This window comes from Octopus sinensis, linkage group LG10 (genome assembly GCF_006345805.1).
Source record: "Octopus sinensis linkage group LG10, ASM634580v1, whole genome shotgun sequence".
Lineage (NCBI taxonomy): Eukaryota > Metazoa > Mollusca > Cephalopoda > Octopoda > Octopodidae > Octopus > Octopus sinensis.
In genome coordinates this window covers 68,340,080-68,364,972 of record NC_043006.1, presented here as the reverse complement: position 1 = coordinate 68,364,972, position 24,893 = coordinate 68,340,080, and the positions used below count along the sequence as shown (strand labels likewise).

The following is a 24,893-nucleotide window of genomic DNA, read 5'->3' as shown; positions in this document are numbered from 1 at the left end:
ATATATACCATCATCAAATTTCCAAATCTTGCAGGCTGTCTGTGAAACAGTCGGTGGGGAGCCAGGAAGAGCCCTAAAACTATAAACGGTTCGGTTGGAAAAATTACCAAATTTTTACTCCTACCACAGGATCCCCATCACCAGCATCACCGCCATTGTCATCAGAAATGTTTCCATCCATTGATGATGATAATGATGATGATGATGATGATGACTGCATTTATGAACTGGAGCCAACTTGAAAAATGAAGAACCTATGCATGTAATAAGAATCTTTAGAAATAGTTGAGTGACAACTGTGAACTATAGTTTTGTGTAGTGAGATCTAGCTACATACTAACACTGGTTATGTGTTTTTAGTAACATGACTGTTGTGTGCATGTGCAGCTGGTGGTGGTGGTCGTGGTGGTGGTGGTAAGAAGTGGAGTGGTGGCACTTGACAAAAGGACCAAGGGAACACTACATATATATTAATACAACAGATCATATATGAGTGTGTGTGTGTGTGTGTGTACACACACATACCTACAAACTCTTGATAAATTTATATTTCTGTTAATGCTTATATAAATGTTTCCACATGCGTTTAGTAATGGTTTGATGTATGTATGATCATGTATGTATGTGTGTGTGTATAGAAATGTAATTATTGTTTAACCCAAGGACAGTCCTGATTGAGTAGACTTACAATCAAAAATGTTCCAGTCATGACCATCCTCATCTTTTCCTTGGTAACGCCAGAGTTATAAATACACATTTGTTTATGCTTGTTATGATAGTATCCTCATGTTGGATAATTATATCTGTGTATGTGTGCGTGTGTGTATGTCTCCATCTATATATATATATATATATATATATATATATATAAAAGAAAAGGCATAAACAATGGTCATTACATATTTTTATTTATTGAAGTTAATTTGACTTATAGTTGTTTCCAGTAGTCAATATAGGTTCATTATTGATAGATTTGTTCAATCACCCCATTGATCGGTTCAGAATAATTGAACAACCTAGAAAATGAATGCTATTTTTGTCTGAGTCATTTCTTATGGATCCTTTTATCATCATCTTTTTGTCCACCGAACCAGTTCTTCTTCCAATTTACTACTCTCCACATCTTGCTGGTATGTTCCATTTTTGGTACCATACCACATATTTAGAATTTGTAACGACCAATTTTACAAACTAAAAGAAAAATTACAACATTTAAGTGACAGAATAATAAACACCACTTCCTGTGTCATCGACAACAACATTAGTGAATATATTCCATAAAATCAATCATTTTTGTTTACTGTCAGTGAAGCTCAAAGTTCTGCCCTCTTCAGTTCAATTTACCTAAATACTAAACCATATCCACAACAATTTACACCAGGGGTGAGGAAACTTTTTAGTGCGGTAGGCAAAAATTTCCTATGGTAAAGGTCCACAAGCGAACCACAAGTTCTAACTCTTATATGTGTAAATTTTGTATATATCTACATATAATTCGATATACATTAATAAAGATAAGTTTAAGACATTAAATTAACATGTAACATCTTCATTAACACCACCACTGAATTTAGGACATTTGTATTTCTTATGCGGTATTCTATATTTTTCAGTGTAGTTTGGCTCAAGGGGAGGGTACAAACCTAGCAATATGTATTTTATAGAGAAAACAAAATTTCCATTCAAATGGCAACTACCGGACGTTTTCTGTTCGAGTTTAACCATTTTAAGTCACAGTGGAAACACGACCTATGTCGTAAATAGGCATATGAATATTGTATAAATTTTATAATTGAAAAATTTATTATATTTTGTACATACAAGTATATCGGCCTGCGGGTACAACAGAATGTGCTCACAGGCGCAATTGCACCCACAGGCAGGGGTTTCCCCACCCCTGATCTACCCCAACATTACATTGGTTGCATCATAGCAAAACTACATTGCTTATTTAATACTCAATCCCAACATGACCCACCTTGCATACCAACTTATCCAAGCACTTTGTTTAATTAACGCTAAGACTTTAAAACTACTACAACTGTAACCAGTTAAAGATTACAGTTTACTATAACTAGTAAACATTGCAGTGACTACTACAGTGACTTGATGGTAATGACTTGTTAGTACAATAATAACACTAACTACTGCTGCTTCCATTTTTGTAGTGGCTAATTATATAAGAGTAATGCAACATTAGAAGTACTCAAGGAAGTCCCATTATGGATCTTATAACAGTAACCATGACCTCGGTGGTCAGTGCTGTGGCTATCAGCACTAACAGGTTGCTACCCTGGTTACCGCTATCACCAACAAACTATGGGTTGCCATCACTAAACTTCCATCTTTGGTTTCATTTGCTGATGAGATGTACTGTATTTTCCAGCATACAAGTCGATGTAATGTATAGTGTAAACATGGTCATTATCTTTCCAAATTTTTCTGTATTTCACATGGAATTTTTGGTCCTCCAAAGTCATCTTTGTGTATAAGTCAACTTGCCATTTTTGGCTGTAAATTTTGGTCTAAAAAATTCACTTCATATACTGGGAAATGTGGTAGTTTTGCAGTCTATTTTACTGATAATTGTTGTAAAACTAGCGTCTGGAGGTAAACACATGCAAAAGCAGAATTTGGTAGTAAATTGATGTCTCAGATAATGACTGGTTGACCTCACTACCTCCAGGACCAATACTACTCTCATCACCACCACCACAATTACTACCAGCTTAACCATCACTACCAACACAACTACTACCACCATTAACACAACTATCAACACCATCAGCATTCCTACCAGCACTATTACCACCACCACAACCATCACCACTACTATTACCACTGCCACCACTTCTTTGATAACTTTGGAAACATTGAAACAATTGTCTAAGCATGTGAATACTTTAGAGAAGGGGCCACTTTTTGATGTGTTACAAGAGGGCAGTTAGGGTTTGGTCCTCACTACAAAGAACTGGTGGTCACTTAAGACACTTCTTATTTGTAATGTCATCTTATTCCAACATAAAACTTCTGTTCCTTCACCTACAGAGCTTAACCAGAGCCATCTCAAGATATGGGCACACTGAGTTTTGTCAGGAGTTTTCACATGTCTAGGGGCCCAATTCTAGCCTATATATGATGTGGTTTGCTGCCAATAATATTGTAGGGCTCAGTGCATTGATTTTTCTCGGAAAGGGCCTTTGATACTGCTAAGATGGCCGGGACCTAACTACAGTTAAAGGAATATTTGATGGAGTTGGACTAACACATATGTGCAGGAATGTGGAGGTATGTAGCCTAGTGGTAAGTGTGTTGGACTTGTTATCATAAGATTGCAGTTTTAATTCCTGGACTGGATGATGTGTTGTGTTCTTGAGCAAATCGCTTCATTTCATATTGCTCCTGTCCACTCAGCTGGCAAAATGAGTAATCCTGCAACAGACCAGCATCCCATTCAAGGAGTAAATATATATATATAGTGAAACCAGGAAACCAGCCCATGGGGCTTGAGAAGGGTGCTTTATATGCCAGGAATATGATACAAAAGAATTCAAAGCGCTACAGTTTTTGGTGTTTTGACACTAGTAATAAAATAGTAATAATGATAATAATAATAATGATGAACTGAAGTGTTCGTGTTGTCTTAGTAATTTCTTTGAGTCAAAATCAGAATTATAATGCTAAATGTTAGTCCTTTTTATTGAGTTCTTTCGTATGTAAACCCATTGTATTAACCTAAATATATGAACTAAGTTTCACTTTTGTGCATTTGCTATGATTTGGAATTCAGATATATTCAGCCAAGTTACTGATTAGTATCTGACCAGTCCCTGTTCTAAAAAACCTATGATTAAAGGTATTCCATCTGTGACCCTCCTGCCTTTTGCTCAGAGTTTATCTAGGACTACATTATTTAATGTATTCTTTGAAATTGTAAGGATGAGATGTTGTTATTTCTAATAGGTCATGTGACTCTGTAGATGTTCTCTCACAGCATCAATCTGAGACATGTTTGAAATATGAGAGGCTGAAGGGTAACATCTATAATCTTTTGCACATAGCCCACAGAATTTGTGTGAAGAAGAGAAGACCAGAAACATGGCTTCAATACATGCAGAACTAATGGTGTCCAAGAATCAGAAGGTGGTGTTAAATTAGAAGATAGAACAGAAATGTCCCCACCCCACAACCTCCAATAGGCTTCAACATGGCTTCTGTCTATAAAATTCCACTTGAAAAGTTTTGGTTGATCTCTGCAGTTGGATAGAACTTAAAACTGTAGTTGTCAAACAAATATCTAGACCACACAGCTACTTATGCACCCCTAAATAGAAGTGCAAATGCTTTTATGGGTGTGGGGCAAGTTTGTACCTAGAAGACTAAGTATTTTTCTTTAAAAAAATTAAGTCAAATACTCTCAATTAATGACTTCTGGAGATATCTGGGGTAGATAGTTAGCCTAAGTGTCAGCTGATAATAATCATTACCGTATATTAATTTCTTTCTTTCTCTTTGTTTGTCTGTTTCTCCATCTCCCTTACTCTGTCTCTCTCTTTTTCATACACTACTGTTTCAGTTACAATATTAGCATAATTTATTATTAATTACCCAAGAGATTTTGTTTTAATGAGAGACACATGTAATTGTTGTTATAACTGTCGTTGTTGCTGCTACTTCAGTAATGAAGTTGATGTAGATGGCTACCAGTTTGGCTAGCTTTTGGCAGTCCTCAGTTCAAATGCTACCTTTTACTCCTTTAAGGTCAATAAAATAAATATCCATAAAATAGTGGTTTCAGTTAAACTGTGAACGTGAAGCTTATTTTGACTGGGGTTTCACATTCTATAACACCTTATTCAACTGGTCTGCTTCATTAAGTTGTGAGGTGAAAATAAGTCTGAGCCAGCTTCAGTTTACAATAAATTTGACTGTACTTTCAGTTTTGGGTCGCCCCCATCAGGAAATACTCCTTTCACATCCTTAGTTTTAAAATAACAACCTCATTTTAGTACACCCACCCACACATGCACACAAGGGGTAAGGGGCTATAATAGGTGGGGTGTGATGGCAGTTAGAGTGTGTTGAGAATGATGGCAAATATGAAGAGATGTTGAGATGGAGTATAGCAGGAAAGAGTGCGATGGTTGAAGGTACATACAGAAGTTCAGTGAAAATAGTATGCGATGGAATGATAATGCAAATGGGAAATGGAAGTGGTTCCGGTGGGGAGGGCATTAACTGAAAGAGTAAAGAAAGTGGGGTGTGTAGTATGCACTGATTCTGCTCTCAAGTGATTGCAGCAGCTGAGTAATGCCATAGATAGGAGAATGATGGGTATTCAGGGATAAATTGTTGGTGAATGCTTGACAAGATGGAAAGGGTGGAGGGACAGGGTTCCATGCATACAAGCATAGCCAAAGTAATTTTAAGACATATTTTGCTGTGATGGGCAGATCTTTTCAAGTATAGTGAATCATCAATCCTCTCAGTCCTTTGTCATCTCATCTGTAAAGCTCAACATCTTGAGATCAGCCTTCGTTATTTCATCCCATGTTTTCCACAAGTTCCATCCACTTTAAGCAACTGGTATTTCTTGATACAGCTGTTCTTATCCTTATGCATCATATGACTAAATCAACACAGGCTCCTCTCTTGCACACTGCATTTGATTGATCTTATGCTCAGTTTTACTCTCACTACCATAGCACTTGATCACACATGCACACTAACATTGTACATCAAACAGAGCACACTAGCTTCATTCCTCTCTAGTCTTCACATATTCTCTGCATTTAGAGCCGAATAGATATATATTATGTACAATATATACATATAATTTGTTGAGGTTGGCTTTCTACAGCCAGATGCTGTTCCTGTAACTAACACTTTCCTGTTTCCAAGCAAGGTAATATTTCCCATAACCAGACGTTTCCATGGAAAACTGGAAATGAATATTACTTGTATGATGGTGTTGCTTATTTACAACTGTCAATGATGCCAAGACAAAGGTACACACACACACACACACACACATAGTTAAATCTATATACAAGGGGTTGTTAAAGAGTTCCTGGCTTCAAGAGTATCACCTTATATAATAAGGTGATGATGATGATGATATATATATCAAATACTATTGGATTTTACTCATAAGGTATTAGAATCTTATATGTATGTCATTCTGCCTAAAAAATGGATCTACAAATACAATATCCCTACACATCTCACATCTATTTTCATTCTTCCACCTCACTCTCTATTTCGTATCTTATCTAAATTAACTATTACTTAATCATCCTCTCACACCATCTCCGATGAAAGGATACAATAAATATCCTGGAAACAGCTGTAAGACCTACCTATAAATGTTCCAAAATCTACACAGCCTTGGTTTTTTTATCTCATTATGAAAAAAATTTATATATATATATATATATATTTTCAATGAGCTTCTTTCAGTTTCTGTCTACCAATTGACTCAGAAAACTTTACTTGGCCTGAGGCTTCTCTTTTCTAAATTTGAGTAGCCTTGCAGCTCCTCTACAAGAACCTGTACTCACTTCTCTCATGTTTTAACCCTTTATCTCCCTTGCTTAAATCCACCCCACTCCCTTAGTGTTTGTAGTCTTGCAAGCTGCATGGAAACCTCAATAGTGCTGGTGGCATGGATAAAAGCATCCAATCCATGCTGTGAGGTGGCTGGCATTGGGAAGGGTATCAAATCACAGAAACCATGCCAAAGCAGACATTGGATCGCAATACAGTCCTTGAACTCTTCAGATCTTACCAAACCATCCATCCCATGCCAGCATGGAACATGGACATTAAATAATGATGATGTATGTATGGACATCGGTTAACTCAAGGATCCAATAGATGACATTTGCTCGAAGTACAACCTATTCAGTTTGAACCTGGAACCATCTAATTACAAAGTGATTGAGCTTCTTAATCATACAGCTATGTATTTAAGTGTGTGTGTGTATGTGTTTCAAATAGAACAAACCATGTACTCAGAGCCTGAAGATTGCTTGGTGACACAAGGTACATGATAAAAATATGCCTAATCACATATCTAAATGACAAGAAACCATTAGTAGCTCTTATTTTAATACAGTCTATGTTTAGTGACATATGTATGTAGGTGTGTATCTACCCATCCATTCATCCTTCCACCCCATGCCTCCCTTTCTTTCAATATCATCACCCTCATCTATTTCTCTTTTTCATCTCTCTTTCCCCTCACACCTTCCGCCTACCTTGACCATTATAATGCAAGATATCCCTGGATCCCAACTACACAACCTACCTCATCACCATTGCTACGTTGCCCCTCCCTTTCTCACTAACCTGAAACACGGTACCCATTCCCCTTTCCGTTCCATATTTATGCTTTTTACTCTTGCGGGTTGTGAGGCAACCTCACGAGTGCTGGTGCTATTGGAAAAAGCACCCAGTACACCCTGTAAAATAGCTGGTATTAGGAAGGGCATCCAGCTGTAGAAACTGTGCCAAAATAGAGATATTAGTACATGATGCACTCCTCCAGCTTTTGGATCTTGTCAAATCCCTGTCTGCATAAAAAGCAGATGTAAAATGATGATTATGGTGATGATAATATATGTATAGGTATGTGTGTGTAGAGAGAACAATACTCTCTCTCTCTCTCTATCTTTCTCTCTCGCGATGACAAGTGAATATTCTTTGACAAAAAGTAAATTTATTTGTACTTCTTCAATTAGTAACAATGGAAGTTGTATGAGCACCACTACATCCTATAATTCTAAATCTATTACTGATAATATAGGATGGTTACATACATGTGTGTGTGTGTGTGTGTGTGTGTGTGTGCAGACTGGCATTTGGAAAGTTATGTCTAGCAGGATATAGTAATGTTTGTGACAGGGCAATTCCTTGTTTTACCAACTTCCTCTTGTCTCTGACAGAATTCTTCTCTGCCAACCCCTTCTGTCTGCTGAGTTTGTAGCATGTAGGAGTAGGCTACTCCCTAATTGCCCCTCTCTTTCTCTCTCTCACTTCCCCCACCCCTCCCTGTCTGACAAGATGTTATGTAACCCATAGGGTGGGAGATAAGATAAAATAAGGGAGTAGATTCCAAATTTCTATCTCATTATTCTCGACTCCAGTTATGAATACGCTAATCCCTACTACCATTCTTACTCAAACTTGTTTGTAACACTCACACACACACACACACGTCGCCAAGGCCACTCTGTCAACATGTCACTCATCAACTGCCCATCAACTGCACACATAACATGTCTGATGTGCACTACCAGACTGTTGCTCTTTTATCCAAGTGTCTATTATTGCTATGGTTACCTACACACCCTTTCTATCTGTCTGTTGATCTTATATCTCTACCTCTCCCTCTTTATCTCCCTCACAGTCTCTTTTATCATCATCATCATCACTCTCTCTCTCTCTCTCTCTCACATCTCCCTTTCTTTCCCTCTATCTCATCACTATCTCATCATCGTACCATATTGATATAATTACCTTTTATCTGTAACTAAATAGATTTTTCATCACTCCTACTCCTGCCACTGATTCTGCTGTCCACTCCAATCCAACCCCCACACACAACAATTATTTCCTTATTATTACGTCTATCCTTGCAACATCCCCAGTCCTGCTTCCTCTTCCGCTCTCTTCCCACTTGGATTATTCAATGCTTCTTTTCCTTGACCTTGTTCCTGCTCCTGCTGCTGTTTTTGTCCTTGCTAGCTTTCATCATCATCATCACCATCACCATAATTGCTGTAGCAGCTGTCTTTCTCCCCAGTACACACACACACACACACACACACACACACACACACACACACACACATACTTCTGTTGTCCTACCACCTCAGAAAGACTAGACAGATGAAACTTCTATAACTATCACTGTATTATTTCGGTAGAATTCCTTCTCTCTTTTGAAGAAGCATACCAGCTCTCACAACTCACCTCCAACAACAACGCCTCTATAATCTATTTTGTATTTTTACAGCCAAAATTATAAAACAGTCTTGTTTTTATTTCGTTGAAACTTTCACCGAGTTCTTCCTTTTAAGTAATTACAGCAAGAAATGACTGTGTCCTAATGAATAACTTAGACTGTTTCTGTTGTTGTTATGGTGGTGGGTGGTGTAGGCAGCCATAGTGTGATGTAGTCATGTAGTGATGTGGTGGTGATGATGTCATGGCTTCTTAGAAATGAAACACACTTAGTCTTTCTCTCAATACAATTCCTTCGTCTCTAAAATGTAAGAAATGTTTGAAATGGAACAGGAAGTAAATGGAATCAGTTTTAATATCTCTCTTACACTCACACACACACACACTCATCATTGTTCTTATATACCTCTATACACTCATGCACACACAACTTCGTTCTTATATAAACTCAACTTAGAATAAATATTATTCTGCTCTATTTAACTGTATTGAGTACTCTCTTTCACTTTTTTGTAATTCACCATTGTCCTACTACTATTCACATACATACACACACACACACATTGAACACACACACACTTTTGCATATATAAAGACAACAAACAAAGATGCCAACAAATTTTACAAGTTCTCCATCATTGCCATTTCTAAGACCATTTCCTGATTGACCTAAGACATCAACTAGTTTCTGACTGAGACATATCTTAGTCAGAGATATCACAAGTATGCTTTAGTTATACAGATATACTGAACACATGAGGTCTGCACTATATTAGATTAAGGGCTGCATTTTCAACTTAACCCCAATAAGTAGATCCTACCCTAGCATCAAAAGTAAGACACAATGAAAGAAAACATTGCTGTACCACATCTCTAAGCAAGATCTTTCTCTAGCCACATTTCAAGGTGTGGGCTTTCCCTAGCTGCATCACTAGGCATGGTCTCCCTGTAAACATATCTCTAGATATTGTCTCCCTTTAAATCACATCACTAGATAGGGTCTACTTCTAGCCTTATCACTGTACAGGGTCTCCCAGTAACCACCTTAGATATTTTTTTTTATCTTCAGTTACATATCTTTGCATAGACATATCTGAGTACAAAACATTGTAACAAATCAGTGCTGGCCCTAATTTTTATAGAATATTTGCAGAGATAACTTTAAAAAGTGGATTAATGGCAACACTAACACAGGTGAGGCACAATATTGACTTACAAGCCTTTAATACACTTGGTGGTATATTACGGTTGCATAACAAAATATGGTGTCCCAGCAATTAATTATCAATATCATCACTATCTCTGTTCATGTTAATATACCAGTCAAAACCAAATAGACTGGAATAAATCAAATCAATATTTGAATAGAACTAATTAGGCATCAATTATTTATTCAACCAAGTTATGATAAATTCCATTGTTTTCTCACCTTTACAGGAATATTGAGACTGATAAGACTTCTTTGTAGGTTGACAACCTCAACAGGTGTCCTCAGCCAACTACACAAAGCTTATTTGTCTTATTGTACACTAAACACATTCCACACCCCCAACCCATGGTTCATTAATATTCCACATCCTGTCTGCTCAACACCTGCATCAAAGTAATATATTTCAAGAGTGTAGAAGGGTCTGACTTTAAATTGCGTCTGGTAGTGGGAATTCCTGGTTCCACCCTGACCTGGAGTAGTAGCACCTGTCAAGGTTCCAACTGTAGGTTAGCATGTTATAGAAAAAACTCTAAGCACAAACCCTGACTTCTGTGTGAATGCATTGGAAAATATGTAAAATATGCAACTTACTGATCACTGCTGCCATCTTAGCCTGTTGAGCCATTAGGGTTAAACTTCCAAGCCTAAAGAGTGGGTTCAGATTGCATAGACTGTCTCTCACCTTGAAACTACTAAGCACAGGCAAGAAGAAAAGCACTGCCACCCTTACCACCCCCATTACTACAACCACTACCACTCCACCACCTGTGTGATAGACAAAGAGACAGTTATAAATTGTTATAAATCCTTGATTATACTGATATGTGTCACATATATATAATACTAGCACCTGTCTAAGTGTGTGTATGTGTGTGCACATATCAGACACAGACAGACAGATATACTCTAGCATTCAACTCTTAATATATTTCCCACCAACAGAATTGGGGCAATCTTCCACCAGTAGGTGATGGGCAGGGCCCTTCCCTGTGGGACACAACTTACTTTAATGGTTCTAATCATAAGAACCCTAACTTTCTTCCCATCTGAGATAATCTCTTTGTTGAACTTTGGTCAGCCATAGTGTCGAGGTTCTGTAAGGATTGTACTCAAACCATCATGATACATCCTGCATCATAATGATATATCCGATATCAAAGTATCTACAGTATGAACCAGCTTAATAGAAGATAAATGTGTTCTCTTTTTGCCTACTAAAAAAAAAACATCTTGGTTCTCAATTCCAGATTATATTTCAATATAATTGCACATAAAAATGTTAAACCTTATTTAAATCTTAAACCTTGGAAACATCCTAAGCTGACCCAGATTCTTTTAAAAGTCGACATAAATATCACACAACCTGGAAGTGAAGTGTATTTCTCATGTATCTCTGAATGAAATTTGATGAACAACTTTTATTATTTGTTGTACAATGTTGTGTTTTTGAATTAACTCAGGGTGTGTCACCAAACAGCTTGACCTTACCATTGACCTTACATTTATATAGTTTTGGACACACCAGTGTTAGAATAGTTGCATAACAATCTATTATGGTGTGGGTTTTCATTTAACAGGTCTAACTTTCTAATGCAAGGACTTTCTACTGGACTGCTAGGACTTGCTTTAAATCTTTTTTTTTTTCTTTTTGTCAAACCATTTTAGATTAAACTTCAGGTTTAGTATTCTATTTGAATTATTGTTGGCTAATTATCTGATGGAATATATAGGAAGAAAGTTGTGGAAGAGTTCAAGTGTGTAGAAGAAAATTGAGAAACCTGATGAAAGTGTGTGACAGATTGGTGTAGATAAGGCAGTGATACAATCACTCCCTCAAAATAACTTACTTGAGCTATCATACTAGGCTTAACCTAATTCTCCTAACATTTCGATTTTAAAAAACAGTATTTTCACTTTGAATATATATATATATATATATATATATATATATATATATATTTCTGTATGTTACCATAGCTTTCACAGAGTATAACCTTGCTTGTCTTCATCTTGTGTCATCTCAATTATACAGCTCAATCAATGTCTCTAGATATGAATCTATTATTATTTATATATTCTCTGATCTAACTCTTCATACTGCAGTTATTTGTCAGGTTAAGCAGGCAAAAACAAAATAAAGTCTAAGAAAATTGGTTAAGGTCATTAACAGCAAAAAATATAATTTGTAAAAATTCTTCTCAAAACTCCTATTTCTTCATAGTACCTAAACTTATTCTTTCTTTTACAAACTGTATCACTTCAGTCTGTCTGTGTACCAGCTTCATTACTGTAAATTTTGATGCAATGAACTCCTCTTCATTGCCTAACCTTTACCACAATGGTCAAGCTGTACAATAGACAAACTGACAAGAAACATTCATCTTTCATGTTGTCCATCTTGCCCTTGTGTAATTGACCTTCTTAAGGATGGCTGCAGGGGAGATATTCAGTTACGAGTGATCGATTTGTCAGTCACTTTAATCAGGACCTTTGTCCATTCAATAATCATTAATATTTACAATCATTGATTCCAAAACAAGTGGGTGGATATAATGAAAGTTATTGTATAGATTTTACAGTGGCGTAAACAAGTTTAATAAGGAGCAGACAAGATTAATATTTAGTTATAATATTAATATGTTATCTGGTTATAAGGATCAGTTTTAAGAGTAAGGATGAGTTAGGATAGTCATAATTGGAATGCAAGCCTAAAAACTTGAACTTGCAATATCTACATTGTCAGTAGTACTGATATTTTCAGTTTATTTGCTACACTCACTAAACACCATCTAGACAAAGAAATTTCATCTACACCACTAACCTATGTGCCTGTCCACCCTCTGTCTTTCTGTCTTTTTGTATATACATATGCATACCAAGATATAGCTATGGTTGAGTAATTCTCAAACTTCGTCTGTTACGCCTGACTTACCAAAACATATCATCGTAACCAGATGAACAATCTTCATACTTTTAACATCTCTAGTGAAACTACACTCTTCTCCTTTCTTATTTTCTTTGCTCTCACCAATGAGTCATTGCATGGTTCTGAACCCATCTACCTCTGCTCAACAGCCCAAGCCTCAAAACCTCACCCACTTAGCTGCAGTGATCACTGCCTCTCTATAACTAGGTCTGTTTGTGTAGGACTGAAATGGTATAAATGTCTGTAGACTTTAATCTAAGACTTCGTTTTATAAATAACAGACACATGTATATACAACACACTGTGTACACATACACATACAGAGTACATATATACACCCACACATGCCAGTAAACCACATGTGGTTGTTATTAAAATACCTACGTAATATTTCTTTTATTTCTTCTGAACATGATGTTTTTGCTCTAATATCAGCCTAAACAGGGCAATATGATATTTATTTCTCTCTTCAGTCTCTCATTGGAACTTCTGGCCTAGCTAAAATCTAAACATATATTGTAGACAGGGTTAGTGTATGACTGCATGTAAATTATACAGTTTATAACATAGTATAATACAGTGTAAATATTATTGTATAATGTAATATATACTATAGAGTTTTGTAGAGTGTATTGTGAGTAGTCTGTAACATGTGAATAGTGAATAATACAGCATAATATTCTTTATCTTTTACTTGTCTCAGCCACTTAGACTGTGGCCATGCGGGGGCACTGCCTTCAAGAATTTTAGTTAAGCAAATTAACCTCAGTACTAATAATTTTAAAGCCAGGTTCTTATTCTTTCAATCTTTTTTGCTGAATCACTAGGTTATGGGGAGTGGTAACACACCAACATCCATCAGTTGTTAAGTGGTGATAAGGGACAAAACAGGCATAAAGCAACACACACATACATGCACACACAGATTTAGATACATACATACATACACACACACACACACATACATACATACATACATACCAAATTATGAATAAAGAAAACAAGTGATCAAATGTTATATTTAATTGAAATTTAATCATCAGTGGTCTTTCCCTGATTATCTATGACTTCCTTCCATCTATTTACAAGCTTTTTAATCCCATCAATGTAAGACTCTTTTGGTTTCAAAACGAAGAACTTTGAAATGTTGGTTTCAACTTCCTGCTGGCTTGCGAAAGTTTTGTCCCCCAAATGATTCTGTAAACTATGAAACAAATGGTAGTCTGAAGGAGCAAGGTTGGGAGAATAAGGTGAATGAGGAATTTTTTCCCAATCAAGCTCTTCCATCTTCTGTGATGTGATCATGGCAGTGTGGGGTTGCACATTGTCCTGATGAAACATCACTCCTTTTCAATTCACTAAAGCGAGTCTTTTTCTTCAAAGCTTGGTTCAAATGCTCTAATTGCTGATAGTAGACTTGAACATTGGTTGTTGCATTAGGTGGTAACAATTCAAAGTGAATTACTCCTTTGCAATTCCACCAGATAGAGAGAAGGGCTTTTTTCCCATGAAGTTCCCTTCTCGGTTGTGGTTGAGCTTTTTCTCTTTTACCAAGCCACTATTTTCACTGCATAACAGAGTGTGCATATCTTGTGTAACATAGATACATATAGCATATAATGTAGTGTATACATAGTGCATGTAACACAGTGTATAATATAGTTTATAACACAATATTTTGTATAGTGTATATAATAAAGTATATATATATATATATTATTGGTGTTAGTGGAATTGATGATTGGGAGCAGGAGTGGTAGCGACAGTTATGAGTGTTGTACACTGTAGTTATGTATGTAGTGTAGTGAAAAACAGTGTGCATTTATATATCTGTGTGTGTGTTTACAGGAAGTCAATTATATGCCCAGTCATAGAGTGAACAATGGTTTTACATAGATAAAGCGCTTAGCCTTATAGACAACTCATCAGACTCTATGTGTCTGCAGCCATTGGAGTCTGACAAGTTGTCTAGAAGGCTAAGCGCTTTATGGATGCGAAACCATTGGTCACTCTGTGACTGGCCATATAATTAACTTCCTGTAAACACATTACTGTTCTATGCTTTAGAGCAGGGGTTCCCAAACATTTTTGTGCTGCTGCCCCCTTGGCACTTTGTCCACATTCCTAGTGCCCCCTCCCCCCATTCACCACCACAAGCACAGACCACTTTCTGCAGTAAATTCAAAAGCAACTATATTTCACAATTAAAACTTAACCTAATTAACCAATTATTTTGTTATTTTTACATCCATTTGCCACTCCATTATTGCCCCACTTTCCTTCAACGCCTCACTCCCACCCACCCACATCTTTCCACCGGGGCCCCAGGGGGTCAGTACCACCCACTTTGGGAATCACTGTTTTAGATTGTGCTTCTTTTCCAGGTATATGATCCACTGACGATATATATGTTTGTATGTATATATGTATGTATGTATGTATGTATGTATGTATGTATTGTAGTGTTGTACAGAATGGTTATATATGTAATACAATATGGTCATATCTGTACCTGAAAGGTAATGCTACATATAGGAAGATCATTCCTTGTATTGAGGAAAAGCTGATTGCTTTGCTTTGAAATCTGACCTCTCTCCATTACCAAGGTCAGACTAGCCCTTACCTTCTGAAGGGTTTCAAATTTACTGGTTAGTTTGAAGTTTTAATTAACACAACCTCATACTCCATTACTCCCACCCTCATTCCATCACCTCCACCACCACCTACCTGGTCACTGAAGATGGTCTCAGGAAACAGTCAAAAGAGCAGTGTTTCCTTATTGTCTAAGAGTTGCTTGTTGAATCTCCTTCAATGGCAGCAACTAAAGGAGAGCAACAGACCTACTTGTCACTTGATGTTGGTCACCTACTTGTTTCACTTTGTTTAGCTGACACACAGACTGGAGAGAACAAGGCCATGTGTAACCATGGCAACATCTTACATATTCGTCTTTAAATCAGCTTACGTTTGTGTCTCTTTATGTCCATGTGTGTGTGTGTGTGTGTAAGAGGAGGAGCATGTGATTAAAGATTATATCTCAATTATTTTCGTTTATATATGGTAACATAAGGCAAAGGTTCTAAAGTTAGGGGTTACATGTGCACCAAGTAAACCATCATATGTTTATCAAAATTCATAAAATACAGATCACATGTTGAAGTGAAGCAATCATATTCCTTACTTTCATGATTTTATATTAAAAAATAAATATTTATCATTCAGCTTCCCTCAGGCAGCAAGCTGGCAGAATCATCAGTATGCCAAACAAAATGCTTAGTAGCATTTCACGTGTCTCTATGTCTTGAGTTCAAATACTGCCAAGGTTGACTTTACTTTTCATTTTTATGGGGTTGCTGAAATAAGTATCATTTAAACATTTGGGTTGATGTAATCAACTGGCTGCCACCCCTCCCCCCAAATTCCAGGCCTTGTGCTTATAGTTGAAAGCATCATTCAGTTGCCTGAATAGATATATATATAAAATGTATGTGTGTGTGTGTATATATATATATATATATATATATATATATATATATGTGTGTGTGTGTGTGTGTTATATGTATATACAAAGTGGCCCAAAAGTAGGTTTACAGTTATCACGTAGGCACTTTAAATTTCTTTTAAAACATTTTATTACATTTAAATTTCTATCTTACAAACTGAAAAGGGAGCTTGACAAAATTAACTAAATTAGCATAGAATAATGGGTTCATATTTCTTTTATAATTAAGATCTAAACTGTTAATATATGAATGTGAAAGAGATAGTTGAATAACTGTAAACCTACTTTTGGGCCGCCCTGTATATCTGTGTGTGTGTGTGTTTGTGTGTATATGTTGATATGTGTAAACACCCACACATACACATGTGCACACATGCTTTCAGTGATACAAAAATGGTTTTGCCTTTGAGTTTAAGATGAAACCGTGATGTTTTCTTCTCCTCATCCACTGTCTCTTAAATAAGCTGTATCAGACCCAGAGAGTGATGAGCACCTGGTATGTTTAGAACCTACCCAAGGCATGCAATCTGTCGCAATAGTTAGTGCCCCTAAAATTTCACCAGGATTTCAGTGCTCAAGTCTAAACATTCCAACTCTCTCTCTCTCACACACACAAACACACCTCTATAATATAAAGTGACATACATGTGCCCATACTTATACATTTGGACACAAGTTTAATGTTAATGCCTACACAAGATAAACTTGCATCTCTATTTCTCTCTCTCTCACACACCCCTATAATATAAAATGCCATCTGGACACAAGCTTTACAGTGACATACTTACCTAGACAAGACAAACTTGCATACTCAGGCAATTACTTGCACATGCTCACACTCCTGCATACATGAACACTTATGCATACAAAAGCACACACATGCTCACCTACATACATAAATAAGCACACATACAAATGTGTGTGTGTGGGCATAGTTGCATTTTTATATAATATATAATCCAACCCTCAACATATGAAGCTGTGTTTGAATGTTAATAATTATCCATTCAATGCTAGAAATAACAGTCGTTGCTAGCAAAACATGTCATGGCTATAACAACCGCCACACCATCACCACTACTACTACTACTACTTCTGGTGGTGTTGTTTCATGTGGAATGGTGCTATTATGCTGTAACAAAACAACAGCTCACTTCAGTTTTCCAGAGAGAGAGAGAGAGAGAGAAAGAGCATTAGTGTTTCATCTTAACCACGTAGGCCAAAAGATTTTATATTTATGTATTAACCCTAGTTAGATAATGGAAATATTATTAGTTAAAACAATATTAGACAATGCCTTGGTTATTGTAGTTTTAACACTTTTAGCCTCCTGTTGCCAACCAACTGTGAAAGCTTCGTCTCCACCCTTGCAAACTATGCAGATGGTATGATCCGCTTTGTATCTTTCCACCAATGGAATATTGTAAATGAGTCGACACACATGAAAGCGGTGCTGTAGCATGACCTTAGCTAAGAAGATTGAAGCATGTGTTAACCTTTCGTATTTGATCTGATGACGTTTACAGTTTTTTTATCACAGTATTCTGTCGATGACAATGTCATTGGCGATGACGACGATGGCAATAGTGGTGATGATGATAATGATGATGTCACTAGTTACGATGACGATATTGATAATGGTGATGATGATGATGTTGGCAATATTGGCAATGGTGATGATGATGATGATGTTGGCAATAGTGATGTATGTATTTATAATAGCACAATAATTATAATAACATAATTATATGTCTATCAACCTACAACAGTTGTAAAGAACTAATAAAGTTATTAACGGTGATGCCAGGTGGTGGTGGTGGTGCTGGAGTTGGGATGATGGTGGTGGTAGTGATAGCGGTGGTACTGGTAGTGGGGATTAGATTGAATAACAGTACTTTCCCAAGATTTGAACCAACCAACTAATATAAAGTCAGCTTCTCCTTGAATAAGATGACCTCGTTATGACCTTGTTTCGGTTAGTATCATCATCATCATCATCAGTATGTTTATCAAAATCAACAAGCGGCAGTAGCTATACCCCAAATAAGGTCATTGTATAATTTGGATCATTTTGGCCAGACTGCTTGAATTAAAACCACAGGAATTAATTGTTCTTCATTGATTCTTCCTCTCCCCACCTCTTCCACCTACTGGACTTGAACCTATTTCTTGCCTTATGTTTTACATTCCTCGCATAAGTTCACCGAAAAATTCTTCCTGTTTTGCGGGGGGGGGGGGCGGAAATTTTGGTCTTTTCATAGAAATTTTGGCAAATTAAATGGCTGCCAGTTGTTTTACTACCCACCCCAACCACAGACACGCACACACACCCCTTCGGTTCCTCAAGTCTACACCACCACCACCACCACCACTCCTATGCACCCCTGCTACAGCCCCACAACTGCACACACCCCCCACACGCACCTACCCCACCATTCACTCCTATACCACCACCTACAGGACAACAACGACGACAACCACCACCACCACCACCACTCTGTTTATTTCTCCAAATGTGAAAACTGATCTTGATAAATCTCAACATTCAACTTTGTTTTCCACTAAGTTGAATGTGTATATATACACATATGCAGACACACACATACACACACACACTGATATATGAGAAGATTACATATAACATTTCAATGGCTGCAGCATAAATAAGAACTTTACTATCTACTCAATATCTCACAAGTAAATATATATATATATATATATATATATATATGCTTACATGCATACATACTCATGCATGCATATTATACAACACCGCCACCTAGAGATAGCACACATTATCATCATCATGACGTCCCTTCCTCTCTCTCTCTGTCTGTCTCTCTCTCTCTCTCTCCTCTCTCTCTCTCTCTCTCTCACTCTCTCTGTACTAACATATTAGATGTTTTCTACTCAACAAACTAGAGGTTCTCTTCCTCCTCCTCCAGATATGAAACCTGACTTTCTGGTCTCTAATCTAACTACCAGCATTTCCTCAATTTTTTTTACTACCCCTACCTGCCACCACCGTCACCTCTACAAGCTACTTGTTTCACCCACCATCATCATCATCATCATCTCACTATCACCAACAGCTCTACCATCATGTAAATGTGTCTGTGTGTGTGTATGAAAATGCAATGACAAAGAAATAAACAATTGTTATGGACTTCATTAACTTACACCTGTTTCTACTGTAATATGCAATGCACTCATAGTCGAGTGCTTGAGTACACACACACATCTCCATACTATCACCAAACACTATAGTCCTTCCTTTAACATAGTATCACAGAAAAGGGTCAATTTTCACCAAAATGAGGCCATAACCCAATTTCTCTAAGATTCAACCATGATGTAGTTTGGCAGAAATGTTAGAATGTTGGAAAAACACTTTGCAGGATTTTGTTCCAGTTTTTTTTTTTACATTCTGAGTTCAAACTCAGTCAGAGTTAACTTTGACTTATATCCTTTCAGGACCAATGCAAGAAATACTAGTCAAATACTGGGATCACTAAAATTGTTGACCTTGTACCAGAATTTGGAACTATAGTTGTTGTTAATATTGCTGCTGCTATTATTATTATTATTATTATTATTATTATTGAGGTGGCAAGCTGGCAGAATTGTTAGAATGCCAGGCAAAGTGCTTAGTGATATTTTATCTGTCTTTACGTTCTGAGTTTAAATTCCTCCAAGGTCAACTTTGCCTTTCATCCTTTCAGAGGTTGATAAAATTAGTACCAGTTACACACTGGGGTCGATGTAATCAACTTAATCCCTTCCCCCAAATTTGAGACCTTGTGCTTCTAGTAGAAAGAATTATTATTATTATTTTTATAATACTTTTTATATTTCACTTCTCAGAGCTCTCGATTTCACTTGCTCTGGCTAATTCTGTAAGAGCAGACAACAACCTGTTTTCACTGGTACAGGGTCTCTTTCCACGATGCTTCACATCCAAGTACCAGTCTCAAAATCCTCGCTGTCCCCAATAAAGCAGTTTTCTGAACATGTTCTATCCTCATGTCAATCCTAATTTCTCCAACAAATTTCTCGAGACTGCTTGCTAATGCTCCCAGTACCCTTGCAACTACTGTGGTGACAGCTACTTTTCTTCAGTGCCCACATTCATGTGATCTCACTTTTTGTACTTCTCAGTCTTTTCCAGTTCTTTATCATCCACTTGTACATCCCTAGGTATGGCAATATCTATCATCTTGGTTTCCTTCATCATTTTATCAACTACAACAATGTCTGATCTCCAAGCATCAATCACTGAATCATACTGAATTCTAAAATCCTACAAGATCTTATACTCATTATTTTCAGTGACACCTTCTGGCTTATGCTCATACCATTTCAATGTCCTTTCAAGACCCTCATTATCAACATTATTATTACTTGCAGAAAAACTGCCTTCCAGGTGGTTTTCAGCTAGCCACATGATAATGTTTTCACATTTGATTCCCAATTCTAATTATACAATGTGTGTCTTTATATGAGAGACAGTGTGTGTGAGAGGGGGGAGAGAGAACATTGCACACAATGAATGAAGTAAACATGAAATGAAAAATCATATAAATAAAAGATCATTAAAAACTATCTTGTACCAAATATTTAAACTTGTGAACCTGAAATATTCAATAATAAAAGGAAGTTCAGAAAGTATATTTTCCTGAAAACTTCAATTTATAAAAAATCTCACTTGCTTAGTAAATATTTCTTTCAGTAATTTATCGCAGTTGTAATATATCTCTAACTTAAACAAACTTCAAGGTAACCCAACTAGGTCTAGCATGCAAAAAATAGCAGTGATCACACACCTGTTATTGTAAAGCTTGTAGCATTCCAACCAGCCATACCAACAAAATCGCTTAATTTTCTTTTTTTAAATTATACCAGTATATTAACAAATTTTCATTCTATCAAAAATATTCATTTAACAAATTCCAGAAACTAATATTATTCTTGAAATTGTGCCTTGTATCATAAACCTCAAAGTTATACAGTTATTGAAATGAATATATATATATATTATCATTAATGAAAATAGAGAGGCAAGAGAAAGTGAGAGACTATTGCAAATGAAAATGGAGAATTTCATCTGCAACAAATTAATATCTTTATTGAACATTAAAATCTACTCTGCAGTGAATGCAACAAATATTTAAATTTGTGAGAAACTTGTTCAAGTATTCAGTAAACTTCAGAAATCAAAATTACAGGAAATTTCTTAGAACATGAATTTATAAAAAATTTCCAAATGGTCAAGCCTTTAATAATTGCTTTCTTTTAGTAATTGTTACATACCTAATTAATAAGCAGTTTTGTCCATTATATTATAGATTATTATTATTATTATTATTATTATTATTATTTACCTTGTAGTTGCTTTGTTTTATACAAGTCCTCCCAGATTTCACTCAGAAACTTCAGTGAACGTTTTACTATGAGTGTCAATTGCGATTAACAATGATATTTGGTAGAGAAAGGAGACTAGAATCAGAGAGCTATGATTCTGTTGAATTTGTAATATTTCAGTTTTGAAGAAGTTTTAGAAAAATCAAGTATTTTCAGGTTGAGAATGTTTTCCTTAAGATACAAGCAGGACCCATGAGAATAATTTTCTGTAGTTCTGATATTTTGAGGTTTCCTGGTATTTGGCCATAGTATTTAAAAGTGTTGTTACTACTACTACTACTACGGCAGCAGGGAGCTGGCAGAATCATTACCATGTCGAGCAAAATGCCTAGTGGCATTTTGTGTGTCTTTAGATTTTGAGTTCAAATTCCGCTGAGTTTGACAAGATCTTTCATCTTTTTGGAGTTGATAAAATAAGTACCAGTTGAACACTAGGGTTGATGTAATCGATTCATCCCCTCTCCTCAAAAACTGCTGGCCCTGTGCCAAAATTTGAAACCATTATTGTTATTATTGTGATGATGATGATTACTATTATTATCATTCAGTAGTTTTATTGTTATCGTGCACTACCGAATGCAGCTCTGTGTGCCTTGGGTATGTGCTGTGGTTTGTTGTGATGCTCTTATGGTTACTGTATTGAAAGTGTTTTATGTAGGATATGTGCAGTGCTTAGTAGTGCTATTTTCTGTATGTTATATATATATATATGTTAGTCTTGGTGTTTTTGTGTATTTGTCTGAATGTTTTTTTTATCATGCCTAATGCACCTACTCTGATAGGAATTGTTTGTTTTTAGACTCCACATTCAAGTTACCTCTATTTCCAGGTCTTTGTATTTTGAAAGTTTCTCCATTTCTTTTAGAGAAACGTTGTCATCTGCTGGTATTGATATATCAATTAGATAGCATTTTTTGTTGATGCTCTCTGACAACTATATCTGGCCTGTTGGCCTTCAATTCTCTATCTGTATGTATTGGCATATCCCGTAGTATGGTTGCTTTCTCATTTTCTGTGACCTTTTCTGGCATGTGCCTATACCATCTTTTTTCTGTTGTTATTCCATAGTGTGATTATTATTATTGTTGTTGTTATTGTTAGTAAGGTGGCAAGCTGGCAGAATCATTAGCATGCCAGCCAAAATGCTTAGTGGTATTTTGTCTGCTGCTATGTTCTGCGTTCAAACACCGCCGAGGTCGACTTTGCCTTTTATCCTTTTGGGGTCAATCAGTTAAATACCAGTTGCATAATGGGGGGAGTGATGTAATCGACTATCCCACTCCTCCCAGTTTCAGGCCTTGTGCCTATAGTAGAAAGGATTATTATTATTAGTAGTAGTAGTATTGTGATAATCTGGCAGAATTATTAACATGCCAACAAAATGCTTAACTGTATTTTGTCTGTCTTAACATTTTGTGTTCAAATTCCACCAAGGTCAACTTTGCCTTTCATCCTTTGGGGGGGGGGGGTAAGATAAATACCAATTGAACACTGGGGTCAATGTAATCAACTTCACTCCTCCCTTACAATTGCTGGCCTTGTGCTAAAATTTGAAACCACCATTTTTTTATTGTTATTTATTGAATATTTGTGTTTCATTGCAGCAACCTGGAGGCCATCACCTAAGACATTAATATTTAAGCGAATTAAATCAAGTAAATCTTTTAATTAGATTCTTGTAGCCTTCACTTGTAGTGACTTTGGAATGGTATCACACACACACTGTAGAATGGTATCACACACATCTGTAGGATGGTATCACAACATCTATAGGATAGTATCACACATCTGTAGGATGATATCACACATGTCTATAGAATGATAACACACATGTATAGAATGGTAACACACGTCTGTAGAATGATAACACACGTCTGTAGGGTGGTATCATGCACGTCTGTAGAATGGTAGCACACACATCTGCAGAATGGTAACACACCTGTCTGTAGGATGGTAACACATGTCTGTAGAATGATATCACACATTTGTAGGATGGTATCACGCACATCTGTAGAATGGTAACACGCACGTCTGTAGAATGGTAACACGCACATCTGTAGGATGGTAACACACACATCTGTAGGATGGTAACACACACATCTGTAGGATGGTAACACACACGTCTGTAGAATGGTATCACACATGCCTGTAGAATGGTAACATGTCTGTAGACACACACGTCTGTAGAATGGTATCACACACGTCTGTAGATTGGTAATATGCACATCTGTTGAAAGATAACACATGCACACACACACATATCTGTAGAAGGGAACATACATCTCTGGAGAATAAATAGATAAATCCTGCTGTAAACCTCTAAGCATTCTATGTAACCAAGCAACTTCTCTGTTTTATTTATACAAAATATTTTATTTACTCTTCTTCTTTCTATGTTCCTATTTCAGCTGTCTTTGATACTACCAAACTCTCTCTCTCTCTCTCTCTCTTTCACAGAATTATTAATGTTTTTAACTTCAACAAGTTTTGTTTTTCTTAATCTTGCTTCCATTTTCCTTCCTTTTTAAAACTATTGTATTTTTTTCCTTTCAAAATTAACAAGTAAAACTTTTGAAGTTAATTATTATTATTTTTATTTTGTATTTCTTAAACTGTATCAAATTACAAAAATTTAACCTTCCTTTACCACACCACCAAATATTGCCATTCTATCTCAGCTCCTCCAGACAAGGAAACCCATCACTCAGATTATCAAAAACCAGGGACAATCCTGTCTGTAATTCCTTCCTCAAAACATTACCATTCTTATCCGTTACCACCCAAAACGGGATTAGCATTTTAAAAGCTTGTGTGAAGTTTTGTAAGCTTCCAAACATGAATCTGTTGAAGACGATGAATTGTTTGTT

General features: G+C 36.4%; 1 protein-coding gene across 9 annotated transcripts in view; it reads left to right on the top strand.

Annotated features, from left to right (window-relative positions):
• Positions 1 to 24,893, top strand: part of LOC115216751 (rho GTPase-activating protein 21-A) — a 402,000-nt gene that overhangs the window by 339,268 nt on the left and 37,839 nt on the right. For 8 of the 9 annotated variants that reach the window (XM_036506766.1, XM_036506767.1, XM_036506763.1 and 5 more), the window contains one exon: positions 23,631 to 23,681. The exons of the other annotated variant lie outside the window; for it this stretch is intronic. In XM_036506766.1, the coding sequence (XP_036362659.1) occupies positions 23,631 to 23,681 (51 nt within the window). The remainder of the gene's footprint in view (positions 1 to 23,630; positions 23,682 to 24,893) is intronic. 9 annotated transcript variants of the gene reach the window in all.